Here is a 22337-nt window from a genome sequence, read left to right as displayed (position 1 = left end):
ATACAGATAAATTATAAAAAATATATATATATACATATATATAAAATTTAAAAGAATACAAAATATACACAAATATAGCACTCTGGAAAATATATACATGAAACTAGAAATAAAAGGACATTCTGTATAAACAGTGTGGAATGAGAATTAAAAATGCTAAAAAAAAAAATCATGATATAATGTAATTGCTAAGATTTTAAAATGTAGACATTGAGGTATTTTGTGCAAGATAAAAAAAAATATTAGTATTTATGCAAGTTCTGAACACACACATTGTTTTCTTAAAAAAAAATAAAAAAAATAAAAATGAATTGTGGGACAGCAACTTCAATCAATTGGGTAGAATAATAAACCGTCTCCCACCTATCGCCTGTATTTATCATGAAGTGAAGGCTATTCCGTTGAATCCGGTGAACCGTTTGCCCTCAAGGCTGCGCCAGTAGATCTGTAAACCATCCACGCGCAGTCTGCGGCGGGCGCGGAACAGCGGCGAGCACATCCAGATGCTTTGTCGTCAGCGATGAGGCCGCGCCGTCGCTGCTCCTATGGACGTTTTCTTCTTCTCCAAGCAAAGGGGCGGAAACGACACGCCGTGGTCTAGCTAGCTTCACTGCATTTTGACAACAAATCAACACAAACCGCGACATCATTACCCAATAACCGCAGCCGCCGCTGTTAGCCGGGTTGTTTTATATCGGTTCGGGTGGAAGTTTGATTCAATAAAAGTAAATCCTCGGTGAGTATTTTTTTTTTTTTTTTTTTTTTTTTTTTATTCTCGCCTCCTCCTACCAAGCATGTTTTCGTTAGCGTCCGATTGTGTTAGCTAGCCTTTAGGCTGATGTGTATATTTTCGCGGAGGATGGAAAACACCTCTGCGCTCGGCGCCTCGTTGGGAGACACGCGTCTCATAACGTGTGGCCGTGGATAATGTTTATAGCGGACACGCATCCCTCTGTTATGCTACCGCGGCTGCTACCGCCAAAGCAACATGGAGGAGACACCAGCGAGCTGCAAACTGCCTCTTTATCGTGCCTCGTCCTTTTCTGCGAGCTAACATTACCAGCAGCCCCTTTTTCACTGTGCACATAGGGGCTATTATTCATTGCAGCACGACAATGTTAATTTAAAATACTTAAATGCATTAGAATTAAAGTTGTCCTTGCATACCTGTGCTACATGCTCCTGTTGTCGAGGCACCGCACAATAACAGGCACCGCCATAAACGTGTCCCCTGCTCCAGCCTCTACTGCTGTACTGTTGTTCGGTCAAATGATGATTTATTAAGGCCTTGTAATGTGCCCCTTTAAGAGATCCCGTGCGTTTATACCATGTGACAAGGCTGGTGGTACGTGGGTGACATTAGGCAATACAGATAAGACTGTGCTCAAGTCCACACCTGAGACAGGACCGACATCAAGTGCTCAAATATTTGTCATTAATCTGCATTGCCTGCCGTTGTCCCCCATGTATCTCTTCACTGAATCCCATTCTCCAATGCTGTTTTCTCCTCTCCGCCGCTTTGACTCCCGCTTGCTTCCAACATGAATCTTGACGTTGACCAGGAACCTGCTGGTCCCCAGGTCTACCTGATGAGTATGAGCCTGACTACAGAGCCCTCTAACGATGGTCCCACTGTTACAGAAGGTTTTAAATCATCATTATTTCCCAAAATAATAACACTCTGTATCTCTCTGTCGTTGTGCGGTAATAAGGTGTGAGTCGGAGAAAGTGGATGTAATAAATGTTTTTTGTCCTGTACTCGGCAGAGCCCTGTCCCAAACAAGTGTGAACGTCTTAAGCTGAATATTAACGCCTGCAGGAAGCAAAGAGCTTTCGGGGCTGTGAAGCCAGGTGCGTGTCCCCGGGAATTGTAACCATGTTGCTATTACACCTGTTTATCGTCTGACAGAGAGCAAAATGACTACGCCCGAGAAGAAGGAGAAGAAGGCGGACGATGTGGCGGAGGAGGAGGAGGAGGAGGAAGAATATGTCGTGGAAAAGGTCCTGAATCGGCGGGTGGTGAAAGGCAGAGTAGAGTATCTTCTCAAGTGGAAAGGCTTCTCTGAGTGAGTGTTCTTGTTTTTGAGAATAGTCTGGCCGACAGGTTTAACTCACAGCTGATCCGTTCAATTAAATACTGGATATTTCAGCGAAGACAACACGTGGGAGCCGGAGGACAACCTGGACTGTCCCGATCTGATCGCCGAGTTCCTGCAGTCCCAGAAATCAGCGCACGACGGGAAGAGGAAGGCGGCCGGAGAGGCAGAAGGAGACGAAAGTAAATCGAAGAAGAAAAAAGACGATGTGAGTCGCAATTCTTCACCTAATCGTAACAATGGGATGGTTCTTAAGTGTTATATGTCGCTCAGCCATAACATTAGGACCACTGACGGGTAAGTCAGGGTGGGATGTAGACAACTGGGTCAGAGCATCTCCTAAACCACAGCTCCTGTGGGGTGCTCCTCGTCTCTGCAGTGGTCAGTACTTGTCAAAAATGTTAGAAGAAAGGAGAAGTAGTAAACTGACAGCTCAGGGAGGGCGTTGACCTGGCCTCTAAATTCCCCAGATTTGGCAAATTCTCCACAAACAAATGTGATCTACGGAGACAACGCGTCTCAGGACTTAATGAATCTGCTGCTTGGTGACAGACACCACAGCTTCAGAGGGCTAGAGGAGTCAATGTCTCGACGGGTTAAGGCTATAAAAAGAAGGGGGACCAAAACCACAGTAGACCGGTGGTCATAATGTTAAGGCTCATATGTGTGTTTTATAGGGGAATTTTTAAGTTGTATGTTGTTTGATCCTCAGACAGAGAAGCTAAGGGGCTTCGCTCGAGGTCTGGATCCAGAAAGGATCATCGGTGCCACAGATTCCACGGGAGAACTCATGTTCCTTATGAAATGGTTCGTGTGGCAGCGTCACGATAATACGCAAAAGGAGGAATCAAAATGTGGAATTAAGTATATGTCTGTTTTGTTTATTTTTACAGGAAAAATTCTGATGAAGCTGACCTGGTGCCGGCGAAAGAGGCGAACGTGAAGTGTCCACAGGTGGTCATCTCCTTCTATGAAGAGAGGCTCACCTGGCACTCGTATCCTGCAGAAGACGAGAAAAAGGACGAGAAAAACTAACAACGGGCAGAGGGGGACACACGGGGGAGAGAGAGAAGCTGTAGTTTTGAACTTCATTGTACTTTCGATGTGGGATTCAGGGAGGGAGGGAGGGGGCGGGCCAGGGGGGCGGAGACAAGCAAGACGCCATTGGACTCATTCGTCTTTAGGTGTAGTATCAGTCATTTGATCCTACTTTTATCTGGATGTAACCTAAATGTATAAATGCTACAGGTTTGCTTGACGAAAAAAAAAAACCAGCTCGACGCAGTGTTAATTTCCCAGTATCCACTCTGCTTTCAGTATCACTGGTGTCACACCTGGCCCAGTGCTCGGTCATCTTGCTATGACATTGTATCAGTGAGGTGATGTTTTTATTTCCGTCGTGTGCCATCTCGTTTTTTTTTTTTTTTGTTTGTTTTGTTTGTTTTTTTTTATCCAGGTAAATCCATCGGTGCTGTTGAGGGCAAAACTGTTCATCTTAGCGGTTTCCTTAGGTGTGCGGCCATGAAGTCCGAATCATTTGGTCACTGGTAATCTTTGTAGTGTTTTTCAGTATGTCTTGCTTGTCGGTTTTGGAGAATAAACCACTTTTTGTTACAACGCTGCGTCGTGTCGCTTTAAATCTGACGGCATCATCACTTCGGGGATTTTTTAATTCATTATTAACCACCCAACTCATTTCTCTGTGAAACAAAAGAAACTATAACCTGGGGTGTGAGGTGATGACTCCAATCGTTTTTTTCTTTCATTGCCAACTTTTGATCAATTATTGATGCTCCACACTGATCAGCCATAACATTACGACCACCGACGGAATAACACTGATTATCTGGTTATTGAGGCTCCCGTCAGTAGGTGGGACATACTAGGCAACGAGTCGACATTTTGTCCCCGAGTCGATGTGTTGGCATAGCATTACGCTCAACCAAACTATCTCATCTGCCACATCATTATCGGTTTCCTACGTAGCGACTCCTAACCAAATTTCCCCTACAAATATCTTGTAGGTGGGGGGAAGTTCAGGTTAACTTTCAGTCGAAGAAGAGGTAATGATAACTAGACAACTGAGTCATAGCATCTCCAGAACTGCAGCTCTTATATAGCAGTTCTTGGTCTACACTGCTCAGTGGTCCAAGGAAGCGGTGAAAGAGGTTAAACAGCTTTTGAGACAAGCTACTGTAGCTGAAACCGCTGAAAACGTTGCTGTTTCTTATAAAAAAAAAGGCGTGACACTGGGTCGGTTTGTTTTGTTTGGGGCTGAGTAGCTGCAGACCAGACAGGGTGTCCATGCTGACATGTGTCCACTGAAGAAAGCTCCTACAATGGACACGAGAGCATCAGAATTGAACCCGAAGACAAATGACAAGAGGGACACCCTTTTGCCGTTTCCTTGGTCTACAAGCGTCCGTATATATCAAAGTACGTGGCGGTTTTAATGTTGTGGCTGGTCAGTTAATTTGTCAACAACTTCTAAAACCAAAGCATTGACAACTAGACCACGCGAGTCACAGGTGAAAATAAAAACACTTTATTAATCAATAAAAACAATTCTTGATTGCCAGCAAATATCTCAGAACAGAAGGAACTACATCCAAACTCAAAGCAGGGGGTGAGACAGTTATGGAGACATTTGACAAACTACATACAGTAAATCAGAACAAACACAAACATGAAAATATTTACATGAGATGGACAGAAAAAATAAAAAGTGCACTAAGTAGTAGCAGTACTAAATAGTTGGGTGTTGCACTGGGTTACACTGAAGTGAATGTTAACCAGAGTTTCATGCCTGAATATCACATTTAATGAGGACACTTCTCCTTTTTTTTGGACACCGTGTTAATGTTCAGCCTTTTGTAAATATTGTAGTCTAACTGCTATTGGAGCGGTAACGACTGACCTATTGTAAAGAGGGCGATAAACACACGCACTGACAGACGTCATTCGGATAGACAAGTAATAGCACTTCTACTTTGAGAACGTCTTCTTTTCCTTCGGTTCTCAAAACCCCTTAAAAGTGAAAGGTTGTGAAATAAAGGCATTCAAATCGAAGTGGCCACATCACTTACTCCACGCATTCCAGTATCCTCTGTCTCTCGTGGCTCACTCCGTTATCAACACACTCACAAAATAAAAAAAAAACACAATATTTAAGCCAACAGCTCGGCTTTACAGCAGTTTAAAAAAAAAAAAAAAAAAAAAAAAAGTCCTCGAGTGGCTTCAGGTGGTTTAAACGTTAAAAGGGATATCGCTACGCCACAGTATCAGGTGACTTCATGTTGATGTTTTAAAGCCGAGGAACTGAACAGGAAAACAAATCAAATAATCAATAAGTTTGATTTGTGACAGCCTGGAGCTGGTTGTAATCATACAGTACTCTTTCGGAGCTCCCGGCCCGTCATCTAAAGTTCCTCTTGTGATCAGCGTCAAGTTTTCAAATCAACTCCGAGGGCGTGGACTCTTACGTAAAGCTGAAGTGGCTTCGACCTATAACCTTGCTTATACTACAGATTATGAACAGTTAATAAGAGCTCCCGCGTTTAAAACCTGCAGCGAAGGAATAGCAACAGACACGGCAAAATGCATACAGCCAAGCCTTTTTAAAGACAAATTACAATGCTATGTATAATTTATAAGGAAGTTGATACATTTTGCGACGCAGTGTGCCTCCTCTCTAGAACCTCGCAGCTGCTCCTCTTGCAGGACTACTTCACCTCCGGGCCCCCCCTTTTTTTAGCGGTTGCCAGCCCCGTGAACTCCTCCCGACTCCTCTCGTCCCCCTCTCGTCCCCTACTTCCACACATCAATCTATTCAGGGCCTCCTCACCTTAGATGCTTACGACAAACTGACACAAAAACGGACGTTTGTCGAACAAACCTGCAGAATTAGAGTGCAGCGTTTGAGCATTTAAGATGTTTTACAGATCACGTGATGTGCACCATACAACCTTCGGTTAGCATGGGTGTTAATGGCATCCTTAAACTTGCTCTAGCCTTTGGTATCTAAACTCTCACAAACAAACGCTGTTCTTTGCTTGAAGATTTGCAACTTAAAAGCCTCAGTGACTATGGGAATCACTTAAATTCTCCATGGTGGGATGTGATCTGATAGTCCTGTAAAACCTTCGGTGCATAGGTACTCCAACCATCCTTGTTGACATTGTTTTTTTTGTTTGTTTTTTTATTTTTTTATTTCCATTTCTCACGACACCAGTCCCTTCTTTTACCCTATAAATCTTCTCCATCCTCAGTGGTTTGGTGCAAAAGGATCAAGAGCAGCTTTTTTTCCCTAAAAGCTCATTTTATGTCCTTTTTATTTCCCTCTTCTCCTCGTCTAAATAATGAAATATCAGTACTCAAACGAAGTGCTACTTCTGCTTCAAAGTAGTTTCCAGGAAAAGAAAATGTAGGAACAGAATGAAAAAGGAGAAACTAATGCAGGAAGAGTAGTCAACAATGCCATTTCTCTACTCACCAGAATCTTCTTAAAGGAAAAAAGGACATCTCTCTTGCATCTGCAGAAATCTTTCTTGATTTAGCAAAGTGATAGAATAAAGAGCAGTTCAGTCCCCCTCACTTCTTTTTGTCTTTTTGTTTTTTCTCTGGTTTACGGTTCTGCTCGGCAGTGGTCACGCCGCGGGGCATGATCAGCACGCTGCCATCTGCACTGTACTGAAGCGAGTACTCATTGGGAGGATAGGGCCGGCCCTCCTCGTCGCGCAGCTGAGTGAACACCTCTTGGTACAGACTCTGCATCTTCTGCTTCATCTGCCGGATGGAGCGGATGAACTCCATCTTTTCCTTCAGCAGACGGGCCTTGTCCCGCCTCAGGTCGTGGACGCCCTGCTCCAGGTTTATGATAGTGTCCAGCTTGCGCTTGCGGCAGTTCTGCGCCGCCATCTTGTTCTTGCCGCGCCTGCGGATGTCGCGGATGAGCGCTAGCTGGGCCTCGCTCAGGTGGTGCTTGGCTAGGAGCTCGTTGAACTCTTCAACGGGCAGATTGATGATCTTTTCGTTGGAGAAGGGAATCTTCATGGCACGGGCTCGGCGCTCGTCGCGGCTTGAGTGCTTGTCGAATAAGTCCTGAGCGGGCTGAAGCTTCGAGCTCTGCTTGTCGCGAACAGTCTTCTTCCCGGTTGAGATGGGGAGCTCTGGGTGCTCGGAGAAGGCGGAGGAAAGCGGCAGGTTGTACGTGTGGTTGTGGCTGATGCTGTCGAGCTGAGGGAGGCTGTGGAACTGAGAGGGGTCCTGGTAGCTCATCCGGCAGAGCTTACTGTACCCGGGCTGGTAGCCTCCGACGGCGCCTTCTTCCGGCTCCGCGGTGGTCACCTCGGAGTCGGTGCTGTAGCCCACCGCTCCTTCCTCAGAGAAAGTGGCAGATGTTGAGGAGGAGGAAGCTGCAGACGAGCAGGATGTCTCGGAGCTACTTGGCGAGGCCGGGCTGTGGCTGGAGTCCAGGGAAAGGCCGGAGTCTGAATCGAGCTCGTCCTCCAGCTGGGACGCTTGCGCCTGGCTGAAGCCCTCCTCCATGGCGAGGTCCAGCAGGCTGATTTCGTCGAGCATGGACTCCTCCAGCAGGGTGCTGAACGGGTCGGGCAAAATGGGCGTGGACGTGATGTTGTTACTGGTGCTGTTTATCGGCGGCGAGAGAAAGATGCCGGTCAGGTTTGTGGTGCCGAACGTGGAGTTGATGTTGGTGGAATTGTTGGAGGAAAGTCTCAGCATGGTGGTTCTCGGGGGGACGCTTACAGAGTCCAGCTGTGGGTTGAAAATCTGGGGGAAGTCTTGGCTGCAGCTGGGGAGGGAGGCCTGGTGGAGGCTGACATCCTGGTTTATTGGCGTTGAGCGAGTAGAAAGTCCAAAGCTTCCAGCAGTGTTTGACTCGGTGGTCGCACTTGTGGTGCTTACACTGCTGGAGTCGGTGTGTTGCGTACTGTTCACTTCCATAGCCTTCCAAAAGAAATAAATATATACAATGAGAAATAAATAGAAATAAACCTTTTAATCAAATTATGAAGCATCTAGTCAAATTATTTCACTCGTTGACACAATAAGGAGCAGAAAATGACTCTAAAATGCCAAAGTTCAATTTATTTTGTTATTCAGAAATGTCTTTGTTTTGAACCTACCTGTAAATAAATATTAGTCTTTTTTTTTTTTTAAAGGTAAAATGAATACGCCTTACTTGTAACTCCATGATGGCCATGATGTCTTGCCACTGCTGCTCCAGGTCTAATTGAGGCTCTTCTGAGGGCAGCTGTGGAGCCAGAGGGAGGCCCTGAGACGTAGAAGGAACTTCCTCATTGGAAACCGATATTTCCGAAGTGACAACTGGGGCTGGAAACTAATTGGGAATATCATTAAACATTAAAATAATTTTTTGATTTCCTCACACCAAGGTCAATACTTTTATTTATATATATTTTTACCTCAGTTTCTTCTCCAAATGGAAACGTAGCCTCCAACAGCCTCAGGCATTCTTGAAGAGACAGTGACGTCTGTGAGCCGAGAGCTGTGAGCTGTGTAAAGACCAACACACACACTTTAAGTTGCGGTTCTCTGTTACGTTTACTTTTCACAAGCAAATCAAGAACATGATGTAGGCCCATTTTTCTTTTTACTCTGCATCATCCTGAAACATCAGCTGCTTGGCATAGATCACCACAGAGAAATCAAACTTACTGGCAGCACCAACTGATCGTAACTTTCTAAAACACACAGACGACCTCGAGTGGGACTTTCTTTTTGATGTTTGATTTAGTGAAACTAAAACAAATTTGAGAAAACCCCTACAATCACCCGGTGACGTTGCTACGAGCGCTGATTTTCCCGTTGAAATTTACCTTGATTTGCACCATCCGAAACTGATTCGTGAAATTCTTTTGGTAGATTTCTTTCTATTACACACAATTTCCTATAGTGTCACAACTGAAAGCTGGTTGGACTTAAAAGGAACAGGGACAGAGAAGAGCTGCACAAAGAAAAGACATAATTAAGTTGTGAATCTATTGGTAATAAAGCAGAGATACCACAGGTCTCTGGAAGCTATGGAAGCTAATATTAGCTTTGTGAAAATAGAGAGTCCACCTCCTTTGTTCAGTGACAGGTTTTGTTTAAAAGATGGCTTCCTTTCTCTTTCAAAACATCTTTCTTCTCTGGCTAAAATGCGTCCGCTGTTGTCCTCAAAACAGTGTTCATTGTCCTTCACATGAGTACCACTTGACCATGAAAAAAGAGGACACCAATCATTTTGATCTGAGCATCTTCATCAAATTACGCGTTCGTCACACAAAGATGTTCTTAATAAAACCTAAACTACAAGTCATTTGGAACTGAAGGAACTGACTTGAATGAAACGTCTTTGAGAAATATCAAACAAGTCCAGTGGACTCTGTTTTCGATTGACTCTATTAAGAGTTCATGAATGGAGCTTTTGTTTTCGCACCACAAACAACAGATCCTTCTTTGAAGCAGCCTTAGACATTTAATTTCAGGTGGTCTCTGGTGGGTGATTTTTTAGTGAACAATGGTTTGACTGTCGGCTTTCAGACCAGAACAAATGAAAGCTTCTAACCGGTTACAGTTAAATCACCTGAATTGAGCAGATTGGGGTGAAAGCCTCGATCCTTCGCATTGTCTTTTTGCTGAACACAGCTGTCATTTTTATTTCTTGTTTAGTTTTTAAGATTTTCAAACCAATGTTGATTCATTTATAAAATATCAAATAGAAAATAAATCAAGGATAAGGTTACAGTTACCCAAAGCGTAACCCTAAACCTCGTCTTCCTGTGAAGTTAATCAATGTATTTAGTCCCGTGCTAAACTTTAATAATCCCACTTGGGGAAACAAACTTCCCTTTGCGGGATTAATAAAGTTGTAGTATTTTGTACTTAATGCGTTCTACTATTTAAGATAAGATAATAATTTATTTAACCACTGTGGGATAAATAAATTATTATCTTATCTTATATAGTAGTTATAGTTTTTCACTAAGTCCAGACTGATAAACGCCTTTTCATGGTCTGACATTAATGAATTATCTGTATCAAGTTACTTGTGCTTGATGAACGTGCATTTGCATGAGTAGATTTCCAAAGAATATGAATATATACATTTAATTGAGGCTTTTGTCTCGTAGAAAAGTAGCCGTTAAGCTGTGATGCTGTAGTTTGATTAAACGACCTTGCGCCGACATCTAACTGCACCATCTTGACATGATTTATTTTGGACCTACCTCATTGAGAGTCACACTCAACAACAAGACGATAATGATATACAACCTGAGCACAGACGAACACAACTTTTCAACCCAATGCAAACGGTGAGAAGAAAATACCTGGAAATTGAATTATAAAACTAATATCCAGCAGACAAATGATGTCTTATCACTAATGTGCAGCTCCTGAGATTTCATTTTCTTTTTTTATGAAGCATAATGAAGTTAAATGTATCACCTTCCACCGGACAAAACAACAGCATGTAACAATGTGTTTAGTCTTATCTAACCTGCTCAGGAATGCTCTCTCCAGTCTCGCCGTCCACTGGCTGAGCCTCTTGTAAGTTTACGCCATTTCTCCAGCTTTCTTGCTCCTCGTTCCCATTTTTGTTCTCTTGTGGGCTGGGCTTCTCCTCCTCGCTCTCCTTTTGACGGTTGCTGTAGTTGAACACTTCTCTTCCTGCACCGAGGTCAATGTCCTGCCGCCATAGGATGTCAATCAAGTCAATGTCCTGGAAAAACATAGAGCAACCATTGAAAAATGGCCCTGTATGCAGATCTAAATCAATGAAGAGAAGAGTGAAAGAATTCAGTACAAAACAATACAACAAGTTTATTAATCCCAGAAGAGGAAGTTTGTTTGCCCCAAGTGGGATTAATAAAGTTTAGCACAGTACACAACACATCGATTATGTTGACAATAAATATTAACTTACATACACACACTTGATAGAACATTAGTATAAGTATAAGAGTCCTGCTAAACACCCCTTTATGAAATTATGATGTTTAGTTTATGTTGAAGCAGCAGAAAACACATAATACGTGTGTCAGTGCAGAACAATACAGTTCAGCCTGCAGCCTCCCAAATGAAAACAGTTGAATCAACAGCTCTCTTTCTGAAACCAGAAACTTCACAAAGAGAAGATTTAGTGTAGGACTGTTAGCGCACCTACTAAACCAGTCACAAGTTTGGACTAGTCATTTTTTTATTTTTTATGTAAGATATTTTCCTTTGATTGCACAGGGTCATTTTGGTGGAAGATCATGTAACCCACATCAGGTGATGTAACCGTGACATAAACACTTTGGTATGGTGGTTACCATGTGATCAGAAAGACGTCTCGGCTTATTACAACCAAATAATGCCTTTGTGTGACCCCCTAACTCCGCTGCATCAAAATGACCCTAGTTGAGGGAGTTATATAGACGTAAAAATGACAAAATACAACAAAAGACGAAATGTTCCTAATATACGACCACGTAAATAAATCGCATTAAGCTTGCACCATTTTAAGGGTCTGTTTCAGATAGAAAACATTCAATATGGCCAGAATCACAGCTGTAATGAATGCGACTCAACTGGTTTGACTAAAAATATAGACACTGATAAGAGACCTGGGGTGTGGACGATAAAAGATACTGGTGTGTAATGATACTGCAGCTCCGTTTACAGTTCTTCATTTTTTCTAATACAATTAACTGCTTTATAACTTTATACAGATTGACGTTATATTTTATAGTATATAGTTTATAACAATAACCACGAATCTAAGATATGGTACGTGTTGTTATGGATGCAGGCACCTGAAGATTTTCTTTCTCACAGATGCTCTCTAGGCTTTCAAAGAAAACAAAAGAAAATGGTTGGGTACCTCTTTGGTGAGGTCGTCATTGCCATCCCTGTTGCCCTGCTCCTGGTTGCCCTCTGGGGCCACAGCTCCCAGGCTGCTGTCCGCTGCGTTCAGGTTGTACGTGGATTCAGGTGTTCCACTTCCTCCCCTCATGGCCGGGGTAGCGTCAGGGTTGTTAACGTCCTCTAGGCCGGCCCCATTGTCCAGGGTGATGCTGGGGCTGGACTGGCTGCTCGCAGACACCACAGTCTCCGAATCGCGGTGCACTAGCCAGGTGTTGAGCTCTGTACAGGGCACGGAGAGGCGATCCAGCTGGCGCACCTGGTTTAACAGCCGTCGAGTCGTGAAGAAATGGTCCAGGTCCACACTCTTTGGATGGATGCCATAGCCGTCCAGCGTGTTGCGCAGGTTGTGAAACTGTGTCTGGGTGTAGGCTGAGCTAGGCCCCAGGATGATCTCTCTCAGTGGGGGCAGCTGATTGCTTAGATAGGTGTCAACGTCCACCCGCACCCCAATGAGACTCAGAAGGATGGTGAACTGAATCAGGCCCTCTGTGAAGTACTTTTTCAGGTAAAGCATTTCTTTACAAAGGAACAAAAGGTGAAAGTAAAAAATAAAAACAAAAACGGGGCCAACAACCTGGGATCAATACTTCTGTACTACCACTAAAAGACAGAGATAGATACATGAACATGAAAACTACTTAAAGGGGGGAAGGGTCTTCAATTGGATTGTGTATGTTTTGAAGGTTCATAAGATCCAAGATGAGGTTCCCACTCTCAGAGTCCAGTCTGTACTCAAAGCTTTGCTCTTCATAAGGTTCTCATCTTCCCAGTCCTGATAAAAGTGAGAAATCACATTTTATTGCTCTATTAACAAACTGTATCAACTCAACATTACAGTTACATGGATTTCAGCCCTAAGACACGCGTATCTTACCTTCCTACATTTGCATTAAGCACAAGTTAATGAGAAAGAGGACTTGCTAGCCCACTGCAACCACTCCATCCTCCCAAGACTAGAGAAGTGATGTCGGCTCGCACCGCGCAATGCCTTCTCATTCTCGGCAATTCAGCAGACCAGAGGTGATGGACACAGAGCTTTAGGCATCACCCCACCCTTGACAGGACAACTACGCCTTGCATGTGCTGCTGAAGGTGAACGGGAGAGTCGAGAAAGCTCGCTGGGCTCGCTAGCACACGCAGCAACGACAGCGTTGGGAGCAGGAAGGCAGGGTCCCTCCTCTCCCTCCTCTCAAACAGCTGCGACTATCTTCGTCCCGGTGACGTTAGCCGTTAGCTACCTTGTGTTTTGAGACCCGGCTACCGCTGCTAAACGTGTATAATGCCCTTGTGGTTCACTTTAAAGTAGCTACAGTACGACGCGTTGCCACATTAGCTAGTAAACATGCATCTCTGTTTACCCTAAAAAGTGACAGGTACCCCTGCTGGTATTTTAGGACTACCTACTTCCGCTGTAGCTAGCATCAAACAATCTCCCTAGCAACAAGTGGGGAGAATATGATTGACAGATTGTTCAGCCATTCACGGAGCTCAGGCGTGGCAACGACACATGACTCCAGCGTCTCTCGGCCAATAGAAACGAGCGTAGGCGGGGCTTAAAGAAAATGCTAAACTACTATTGGAGCTCGAAACCTACGCTGTGCTAGCCTTCTGAGCTAGTTTGTTGCTAACTACCTTAACCATTCACTTAGTTTGAAAAGTAACTTATATTTTAAACGAGACACGGTACTGTATCCAGTCACTCATAAAAAAATAAATGTATTTCTCTGCGTGTCTGCTAAGCTTAGCCTGTGACACAAATCACTACAATACCTGTATCAGCGTAAGCATTAGAAAGTTAATTGAAAACCCTTTGGTTTAATACTTACGCATGAAGATTTTGCAACTGTGCCTTCATGCCCAAAAGTCCACTATCACATAAGGACAGTAATCAAGTTGTTTCATTAAAAGTCCCACTGTGCTGCTCGATATAGCATCCTCCAGCCTTTCCTCATTGAATGGCCCACCATGACTTGCAAAATTGCTAGCTGGCCCGGCTAGCCTAGCTGCGCCGCTTGACACCAAAACACGCTTTCACAGTGCGCATGCGTAGAACATTCTAGTGGCAAGCTTTCATCACCCGACCGAAAATTCCCCTACTGGGAATATTAACACAGATTTAACTCCTCTTTCTAACATATTCAGTGGTAAAACCATGCACTCTTTCATTTAATTTTATTCTAGGAAACCATTATCACATAGTCTGTAATATATGAATAATAAATAGCCCATTTTAAGACATTTAAGTGGGATGAAATTGATAATTTTTGTGTCTATTTATTTGATGTTTATTCTTTGTCTTTTATTAAATAAATGCCACATTCTACATCTATAGCAGTGTTACAATGATAAATAAATAAAGTTTTAGTATTACATACCATACAAACTGAAACTAAAACAAAATGAATTTAATTAATATAGGACCGAAAAAAACAACACTGAGATTATACAGATTTATTTATTCAAGATTATTTATTCATGATAAAAAGCTATGAAAGGTTTGTAAAATGTTAAAAGTTTCTTGTTTTGTCAAGAGTCCCGTGTGAAATGTACAGATCACAAAACAACCATAGTTTTAATTAAATACCGATTTTTATTTTTCCTTGTAGATAGCGACCTTCTGTGAGGCTCTCTAGATAATAACTCCCATCAGGTTGACAGGCCTGTTGTGGTATCGCTTTGAAATATCTGCTTCAATCTGCAAAAAACAAATTATTCGGATAATTAATGAGGAAAGTGTTCTGCACAAACCACTGTATGTTATGTGTAAATAAATAAAGAGTTTCAGTATACGAGGCTTCTTGCAGCCTCCCCATTTGAGTCACCAGGGAAAGTACCAACCCTGTGAACATAAATAAATGGATATAGTAATCTAATACCAGTTTCTGGAGTTCCCGGGTGCGTCCTGCCAGCAGGTCAACTCGAGGCTCCAGTCTGGACTGCTCCTCTAGGGCCTCCTGCCTCTTCTCAGCCATGGTGGCACCTTTCAGCACCAGAATGTCTGCCTGCTTCAGCTTCTGTCTCAGCACCTCCGACACACGTTCGACATACCTAAACGCACACGGTGAAGAATAATGAGGAAAGGGTTTCCACTCACTCCCAAGTCGTATTTCACGAGACATTTTATGCCAAATGAAATGTACTTATAAAAACAATCTGTTAATCCTAAAGGAAGTTTTATGTTCAAGAAAAGAAAGAACACATTTGAAAAGCAGAATTTATGCAACAACAACATTTATCACAACTTTGAATAAAATTATGTCTCATATAAGTACCATAATTTAGTAAACAGTAACTCTAATAGCACCTCCCTCTTTTGTTAATGAGACTTTTTTCTTTTTTCCCCACAAATTATAATTTCTTTAAATAGACATTACGATGAAACCAACGTGTTTTACTAAAGGGATAAATGGAGGCCAGCAACTGTTAATGTTTGAAAAAAAATATTTAAATATATATATATATTTAAACCTGTGTATTGTTTGACTAGCTTGATATTGAACGCAAAATGATAACAATAATGTATATTCATGAATAGCACTAGGTGGAGTTTAATATAGAAATTATATAGTAGGTAGAGGTTCCCTACTATCTCTCATCAGTTTGGGGTCTTTGGCCTGAAAAACGTGAAGACCCCTGATCTAAATGTATCTGACATATTTATCTTAACATATTTTACTCTTAAGGGGATGAATTTATAGAAAATGTCTTTATGAAATGTTTAAAATGCGCGATAAAATGTAAAATTGTATTGAAGGACATAAGTATCCACTCTGTCAGGTACTGATTATACACTCAATCAAATCGTTTAGGAAGGCTTTATGTGGTGATGGACAGAAAAGTAACAGTGACATAGTCATACCTGACACCTGAGCACCTTAAAGCCGAATTTATCGAAAACAAAAAGGTTCAGACCAGTTCGAGGACTATCCAACAACTATCCACGTGATGAGTTTTTTTTTTTTATATAAATACAGCTCTTAAAGAAATCCCAAAAGTGTACTGCCAGACTCATATTCTGATAGAATGAAGTACAGCTAAACTGTGTTAATGGATCGGCATACCGTGGCGAGGCCTGGATCATGAACAGGTGCTGCATTCGAAGAGAGGTGAGCCGACCCACGAGGTCCTGCACCTGAGACAGCATCTCCTGGACGTGTTTGCGGGTTTGGTTTTGGATAACAGAGGGGGCGAGCTGGAACTGGCTCATAGCTACGACGTCTCCTTCCTCTCCCATCTCGCTAATGCGCTGCGTTAAGAACACCTCCATCTGCAGCAACAAATCAAACAGAGTCACACAATCCGGTTCATTCAGAAATAAGACGAAATATAACTGGAAAAAAAGCTCTACGTTTTGCAAAACCTTGGTAATTCTAGTAGTTTCAATTCTAGTAGCTGGACAAACACTAAAATATTAAACCAGCAACAGCTTCTATCGCACTTTATGCAGAAATGAGTCAGACCTGTCCCACCTGCAGCAGGTTTAAAACTGCAGCAGCAACTCATTCTTTTACAGACGTGATCTAAATTATTTGGTACCATTCAGTTTTAAAAAAAGAATTGTTCTTTGTAATCAGTCCAAACTTACAAAAGCAATTAGCACTCATTGTTCTCTTTTATATATTTAATAAAGCAGACACACTGCCTTTATTTTTCCTTTTCTTTTTTTAAATAACACAGCAAATGGATATGGCACGACCTGTACCCTAAATATGACGCATCTGAGACAATCACTGCAATCAAACCGGTTTTCGTAGCTTTTAACTCTTCACAGGCGATAGTTTGAGTCACGCAAATACCATTTTCTTTCTGTAGATACTCAGTCGAATTTAGATTGGGATTCGATTCTTCATTTAGTCTTAATGTGCACGTTTTGGTCACACACTGGAAAGCAACTCCAACACACAAACCAGTATGTTATATTTAAATATTCAGTGGATATGCTGTACAGTCTGACAAGAGTAATCTGACACTGGGCAACTACCTCCATTAGCTCATCGATGAACTGGCTGCGTGACTGAGAGTTTTCCAGTATGCTCAGAGCATCCTCCCCCTTTGCCACGCCCTCGGGACCTGCAGGAAAAAAAAAAACAACTGCCTTTACCAAACAGAAATTTCAACAGCTGAGCATGTGATTTGTTTGGTTGGAAGCATAATTTAAATGAAAAAAAAAAAAAAAAACTTACAGTCTGTTCCTGCATCTACAACTTCAATAACAACGGGAGCTGCTTCGCTGTCACCCCAGTCGATGGCACCTGCATCGGTGTCCTGAAGAGGGAGACAAAAGAGGGGAAGCTGTTTATTCCTCCACAGCTTCCTCAAGACAGACACAAAAACTCTTCACCACCTGTCATTAGTTGCAAAAGCTGTACGTTTCAACAGTTCATTTATTACTTTTAATATTAACTGTATTAAATGTTCAACTATTTCACCGTTTATCATTAATTTTGCTATTTATGCATTAATTTGGCAATTACTACTCAAAGGTTTTAGTTATTTCAAAGATTTCAACACGACATATTGCTGTTGCGCAACAATGCTTAGCTAAATCAGTTAATTACAGATCAATTCGATCTATTTCTTTGTTACTTTTTCTACATTTAGATATCCATTGTTACGAAGCCTGTCAAATTCAACACAAATTCCTCGTAACGTGATTAATGCGTGCGTGAAGAGAAGGGTCTTTTGAACAGCAAGTTCAGCTTCAAAGCTCTGCCAGATGGTTCTCCATTAACAAAAAGGTATTTATGTTTAATGTCAATGTGAGTTATAACCGGAGCACCTCGAGTCTCAAACACCATCGCTAACGCAAGGTTGATATTGAGATCCTGCCGCACCCTCAACCAAGGCAGGATAGTTTGTAATGGCAATGCAGCAGAATATTATAGCATACAGTACCTTTGAGGTTATTCTAGAGAATATTCTGGACAGTTTTGTTCCAAAGGTACATTTAGAAGAGTTTAACAAATGTGCAATTAAATATTTTAACTGACTTCTTAACCGGTTTTCTTTCTAAATTGTTTTTACACGCTTTACATTGTTTTTATTTTAATTTCCATTTTCTCAAATAAACTGGGCTCTTTCACTATATTTCTCTTGAACCCACTGACTCGTACGTACAACGCTGTTCAGTACAAGTGACCCTGATTGGGAAGAAAAGCAGTTTATATAGAAAACAAAGCATCATTTTATTGGTGAAGTCATCAAATACAAATCATAAAAGGTAAAAACAAACTCATGTAAAAGACTCAAAATACTGTCTTACCTCAGAGTTCGGCTCTAGACTGATGCCCCAGTCTATTCCACCCTCAACTGTGATGCCTGAACTCACACCCACGTCATCTGCTCCTTTGTCGAAGTCGCCCCAGTCAATCTGATGATTTTAAAACACAGGCAATGAAAAATATCTCTTGTGACATTTGAAAAGACTAGTCTGACACATGGTGGCACTTGTTGGTTTATCTCAGAATAACACTGATCTGTGACATGAGCACTGACGCCGCCCTGAGGAGCCTTCACACTGAAATCTATCTAAAAACCAGGACAGTTTAATGTAGGAGTTGATTTAAAAAATAATTGTACAACAACAACAAAACATGCCAATGTAGGGAAAACAGAGTCTCCCTTGATGTTAATCAGAACATGTAGTTTCTATTGCATAGCCCTTCATTCATAATATGGAGACAGTGAAACTAACCGTGTCATCTGTGACTGCATCAGGTGGTGCTTCCTCAACAACTGGCCTTTCAACAACTGTGGGGATTTTCCCCGTTCTCCACTCATAAAATGTTGCGTTTCCTCTTTTTTGGGCAAATGTCAGCATGGGCAGGACTGGTTCAGACCTACAAAGAACAACATGTTTGATTTCGAGCGTTTTCCTCTTCATTTAGAACACGTGCACACACAGTTTTATATTCAAGCATGCCATCTCGACTGCGCACTTACCAGTCACATACAAAGTTTGTAAAAGCAGAGTAAAGCTGGATTTGCTCTTCCAACTTTGCTGCGTCCTTCCCGACTTCGTCGAGAACCGCCGGTAAGTCTTTCACCAGAGCCTGAAGCTCTCGAGCCACATTTTCTCCCTGGCAGAGGAAAAGATATCCAATAAAAGTCAGTTCATCAGTCTGTCACTAAAACGCAAAATGCGGAGAGTATGAGTTTATGGCCGTCTTATTTTCCTGGTGATTGTCTTACTCTGATGCCATACTGTTTGCAGGCGGCATAGTATCGTTCCCTCAGGTCTGCAGCTGAGCTCTGGCACTCTGTTTCCCGTCTGCTCAGCTCCTGCTGCATCTGCTGGGCTTTGGCCAGCTGCTTCCTCAGAGCCGGGCCTTCGTAGCTTACATTGCGAATCAGCAAGCTGGCCACCTCCGCTGGAACATGCATTTTTTTTAATTATTGAAGTGTTTTATACATGCATCTATTTAGTTACTTCCACTGGACAATCTTTTCGATTTTCTATGCTACTCATGCAGAGACAACAGCAACAACATCTACGGTTCCCCACTTTGTTCTTGTTCATTTTAAAAGGCTAACTACACAGATATCATTTTAATATTATACTTACCCAAATAGATGTTATCTGCTTCATAAAGGGAGACAATCTCCTGCCAGTCCTGTGACAACAACGAATATTCAAAACTAAAACATTGACCATTTTAGTCATTTCACTACATCTGACAAACAAACTCACAAACTAACTGCCTGCTAGTCAGACAATAGCAGCTTCTTTGAATCCTCTCACCTTCATCCTCTGAGATGAATATCTGCCAAAGATGTTCTTAGAGGAAGCCTCAGTCCCCTTCAGTATCTCCACTATCCTCAAGCAGTGAAAGTAGTGAATGTCTTTCAGAGGAAACAAACGAAACACAACAAAAGATGCCAGTTTATAACTCCTTAAAAAAGAAGATATGTAAGACACTCAGCTTCTGCATTACATAACAAATACTGCCTCAAGACGTCCCCTTTTATCTCAGTGCATATAGTGCAAAACATCTGACTGGGTTAGATGAGCAGATGGTATCATGCATTATATTCCAGTGAACTGTTTGCGTAAAATAAAAAAATAAATAAAAAATGCCAGAGCTAATTTCGAGAAAGTTTTTAGATTTCCAGAAGAGAATGTCCCCAAAAAATACACTGCACTGCAAAACGTACTTTAAAGGCACAAGAATTAAAAAGAGCTATTGTAGATATAAAGAGAAGAGTAACTGTATTATAACAAAATTATTGCAAAATAAAATATGAAAATATTAAAGTAATGGTTTCATTTAAAGGTAACACATTTATATAATTCCAGGAGCCTATGAGGGATTTGGAAACAAAATCTGTCAAATTTTCACCAAAAGTTGCTAATGTTGTTTGTTTGTTGTTGTTGTTTTTTACTCTATTATGTATCTGTGTCTTTTATGTAACAATAACAGATGAGATGCACGATCTGCAGCTGTAACCTGCAGCTGGACCTACAGGAGCCAGAGAGGAGCTGCTTGATCTCCTCGTTCTCCGGCATGTCCTGGATGGCAGCGTTGATCTTCTCCCTGACCGCCTTTACTGTCGTCTGCCATTTCAGATTACAGTGCCGTCGATCCAGCAGCCAGTCTGTAATCACACGTTACGGTTTAATGTCACAAATATGTGAACATTTGTCATCAACTGTTGCAGGCAGCGTGTGACAACAGGACAGTCATTGACAGCTGGTTGTAGTTCTTCAAGTATTAAACATGCACATGCACAGAGACGCATTTATTTCATGTGTGCGTGTTTTGCCTTACCTAAAAGCTTGCTGGTCTGTATGTCGATGGGAAGATTTTTAATGTCCTGTTGAAATGAGACAACAATAAACATTTAAAAAAAAATCCTTTTTGTATTGTAGCAGTAACACGTGCAAGACGAAAAATACTCATTATATTAAGCTTGTAACTTAAACAGACACCATAGAGAATTGTCAGCTAACAAGAGTAGACACACACTGTTTTCTTTGGGAAAGTGTTTCAGATAACTGGACTTTGAGTGATAGCTAGTTAGCATTAGCTCGCAGACTCGTTCGTTATTAAAAACCCGAGACAGAGGAAGTGTGTTTCGGCTTACCTCCATTGTTTTTACACCTTTTTAAACGCGTTTCCAATGTCTTCACGGCGTCATTATACCGTTATTTAAAAGGTTTATATGAAGAATTGCTGTCACCATCCGGATTGCACTGTTTATGACACGTTAAGAGAAGCGGAGCCAATAGAATGAGGCGATGTTACGTACGCGGAAACCACCGACCAATGACGTGCCGCTATGCTGATGCTTGTCGCTGATTGGTTTGCGCTTTGGCTTCTGATTGGTGTAGTTATTAAATTAGCCACCAGAGGGCGGTGTCTTCACTTAACTGCGCCACACTGTCAACTTCTAGGCGCCATTGACTGTAGGTAGGCGCCCCTTGAATGTTTCCTCTTTTATTGCTTTACAGATGGAATCATGGACAAAATAGCTTTTTATAAAAGTAATAATAATAGTAAAAATGCTTTTATTTTTTAAATTGAATGTAAGAAGATGATTGAAGATGAAGATGAAGATGAAAATGTAAGTTATTACATTAGTATGGAAAGACATTAGTGCCATGTCAAAAACATACAAACAAACAAAAAAAAAATGGATCAGTATCACGTTGTAATGCAATTTATTTCTATTTAAAACGTCATCATTAATTTTTGTCAAGTTGTAGAGGTTAGCATGTCACGAGATAAGCTTGTCTCAACCAAGCAACATTTTTAATGTATGACTTTATAATGAGTTTACTAAAGAATAGGATATAACAAAGAGACAAGTTGTTTGCCATGGTACTTTGTCTCAAAATGTGCAAGTGTGTGTTGGTGTAGGTTTCATTTACCAATGCTTTTTAATCATTTTATTTCTTTAACAATGTGGCTTTCATTCCTATACTCAGCATTTTCTAAGGAATCTAAACCGTGTGTTATCCATGCAGTTGGTCACTGTGAGTCCACTTGCACCCGAGGTCACCTCATCCACCAAAATAGTAAAAAAGTACTGAAGAAAATCAAATTAAGAACTTGCAACTTGATTTTTATTGTAAATTTTGCATCATTTTTCCAAAAACCCCTGAAGACACCAGTCCAGTCTTCACTCATGCACATACCAAGGAGGAGTTCAGTCTACATGACAACTTCCTTGCGGTGAGTTATAAATCACTTGTGATTTGTTTGCATAATGTTTATGAACGATAACAATAATTAACCATTTCAGTTTTGCATTTCGCAAGCGGTTTGCTGTTGTTGCTGGTCAGGGAAGGGCTTGTTTATCAGTTTT

At 41.6% G+C, this 22337-nt stretch overlaps 3 protein-coding genes across 5 annotated transcripts; 1 reads left to right on the top strand and 2 right to left on the bottom strand.

Moving 5' to 3' along the window:
* Positions 1 to 339: 339 nt before the first annotated feature.
* Positions 340 to 3713, top strand: cbx1b (chromobox homolog 1b (HP1 beta homolog Drosophila)). Of its 2 annotated transcripts, XM_047608747.1 has the most exons (6): positions 340 to 736; positions 1563 to 1644; positions 1910 to 2066; positions 2151 to 2304; positions 2809 to 2903; positions 2990 to 3713. In XM_047608747.1, the coding sequence occupies exons 2-6, from the start codon at positions 1590 to 1592 to the stop codon at positions 3129 to 3131; spliced, it is 603 nt and encodes a 200-aa protein (XP_047464703.1). In that variant the 5' UTR covers positions 340 to 736; positions 1563 to 1589; the 3' UTR covers positions 3132 to 3713. The 2 variants fall into 2 exon arrangements, with proteins under 2 accessions (XP_047464703.1, XP_047464704.1); XM_047608748.1 differs by lacking the exon at positions 1563 to 1644 and having other exon boundaries at positions 341 to 736.
* A 905-nt stretch (positions 3714 to 4618) lies between these two features.
* nfe2l1b (nfe2 like bZIP transcription factor 1b) lies at positions 4619 to 14047 on the bottom strand. Of its 2 annotated transcripts, none has more exons than XM_047608745.1 (6): positions 13856 to 14047; positions 11986 to 12801; positions 10621 to 10842; positions 8543 to 8632; positions 8299 to 8457; positions 4619 to 8063 (listed from the first exon to the last, which is right to left on the bottom strand). In XM_047608745.1, the coding sequence occupies exons 2-6, from the start codon at positions 12541 to 12543 to the stop codon at positions 6687 to 6689; spliced, it is 2406 nt and encodes an 801-aa protein (XP_047464701.1). In that variant the 5' UTR covers positions 12544 to 12801; positions 13856 to 14047; the 3' UTR covers positions 4619 to 6686. The 2 variants fall into 2 exon arrangements, with proteins under 2 accessions (XP_047464701.1, XP_047464702.1); XM_047608746.1 differs by lacking the exon at positions 13856 to 14047 and adding an exon at positions 12904 to 13836.
* Positions 14048 to 14599: 552 nt separating this feature from the next.
* On the bottom strand, positions 14600 to 21256 carry cdk5rap3 (CDK5 regulatory subunit associated protein 3). Its single transcript, XM_047608129.1, has 14 exons — positions 21114 to 21256; positions 20798 to 20843; positions 20493 to 20624; positions 19771 to 19871; positions 19594 to 19642; positions 19221 to 19399; positions 18972 to 19108; positions 18724 to 18868; positions 18292 to 18399; positions 17213 to 17294; positions 17011 to 17099; positions 16091 to 16296; positions 14906 to 15077; positions 14600 to 14724 (listed from the first exon to the last, which is right to left on the bottom strand). Exons 1-14 carry the CDS (start codon positions 21117 to 21119, stop codon positions 14659 to 14661), a joined length of 1518 nt encoding a protein of 505 aa, XP_047464085.1. The 5' UTR covers positions 21120 to 21256; the 3' UTR covers positions 14600 to 14658.
* Positions 21257 to 22337: the final 1081 nt, after the last annotated feature.

The sequence above is a fragment of the Mugil cephalus genome, chromosome 16 (assembly GCF_022458985.1).
Source record: "Mugil cephalus isolate CIBA_MC_2020 chromosome 16, CIBA_Mcephalus_1.1, whole genome shotgun sequence".
NCBI classification, from domain to species: Eukaryota; Metazoa; Chordata; class Actinopteri; order Mugiliformes; family Mugilidae; genus Mugil; species Mugil cephalus.
The sequence above is the reverse complement of the archived record's forward strand: the minus strand, read 5'-3'. Positions and strand labels throughout refer to the sequence as shown.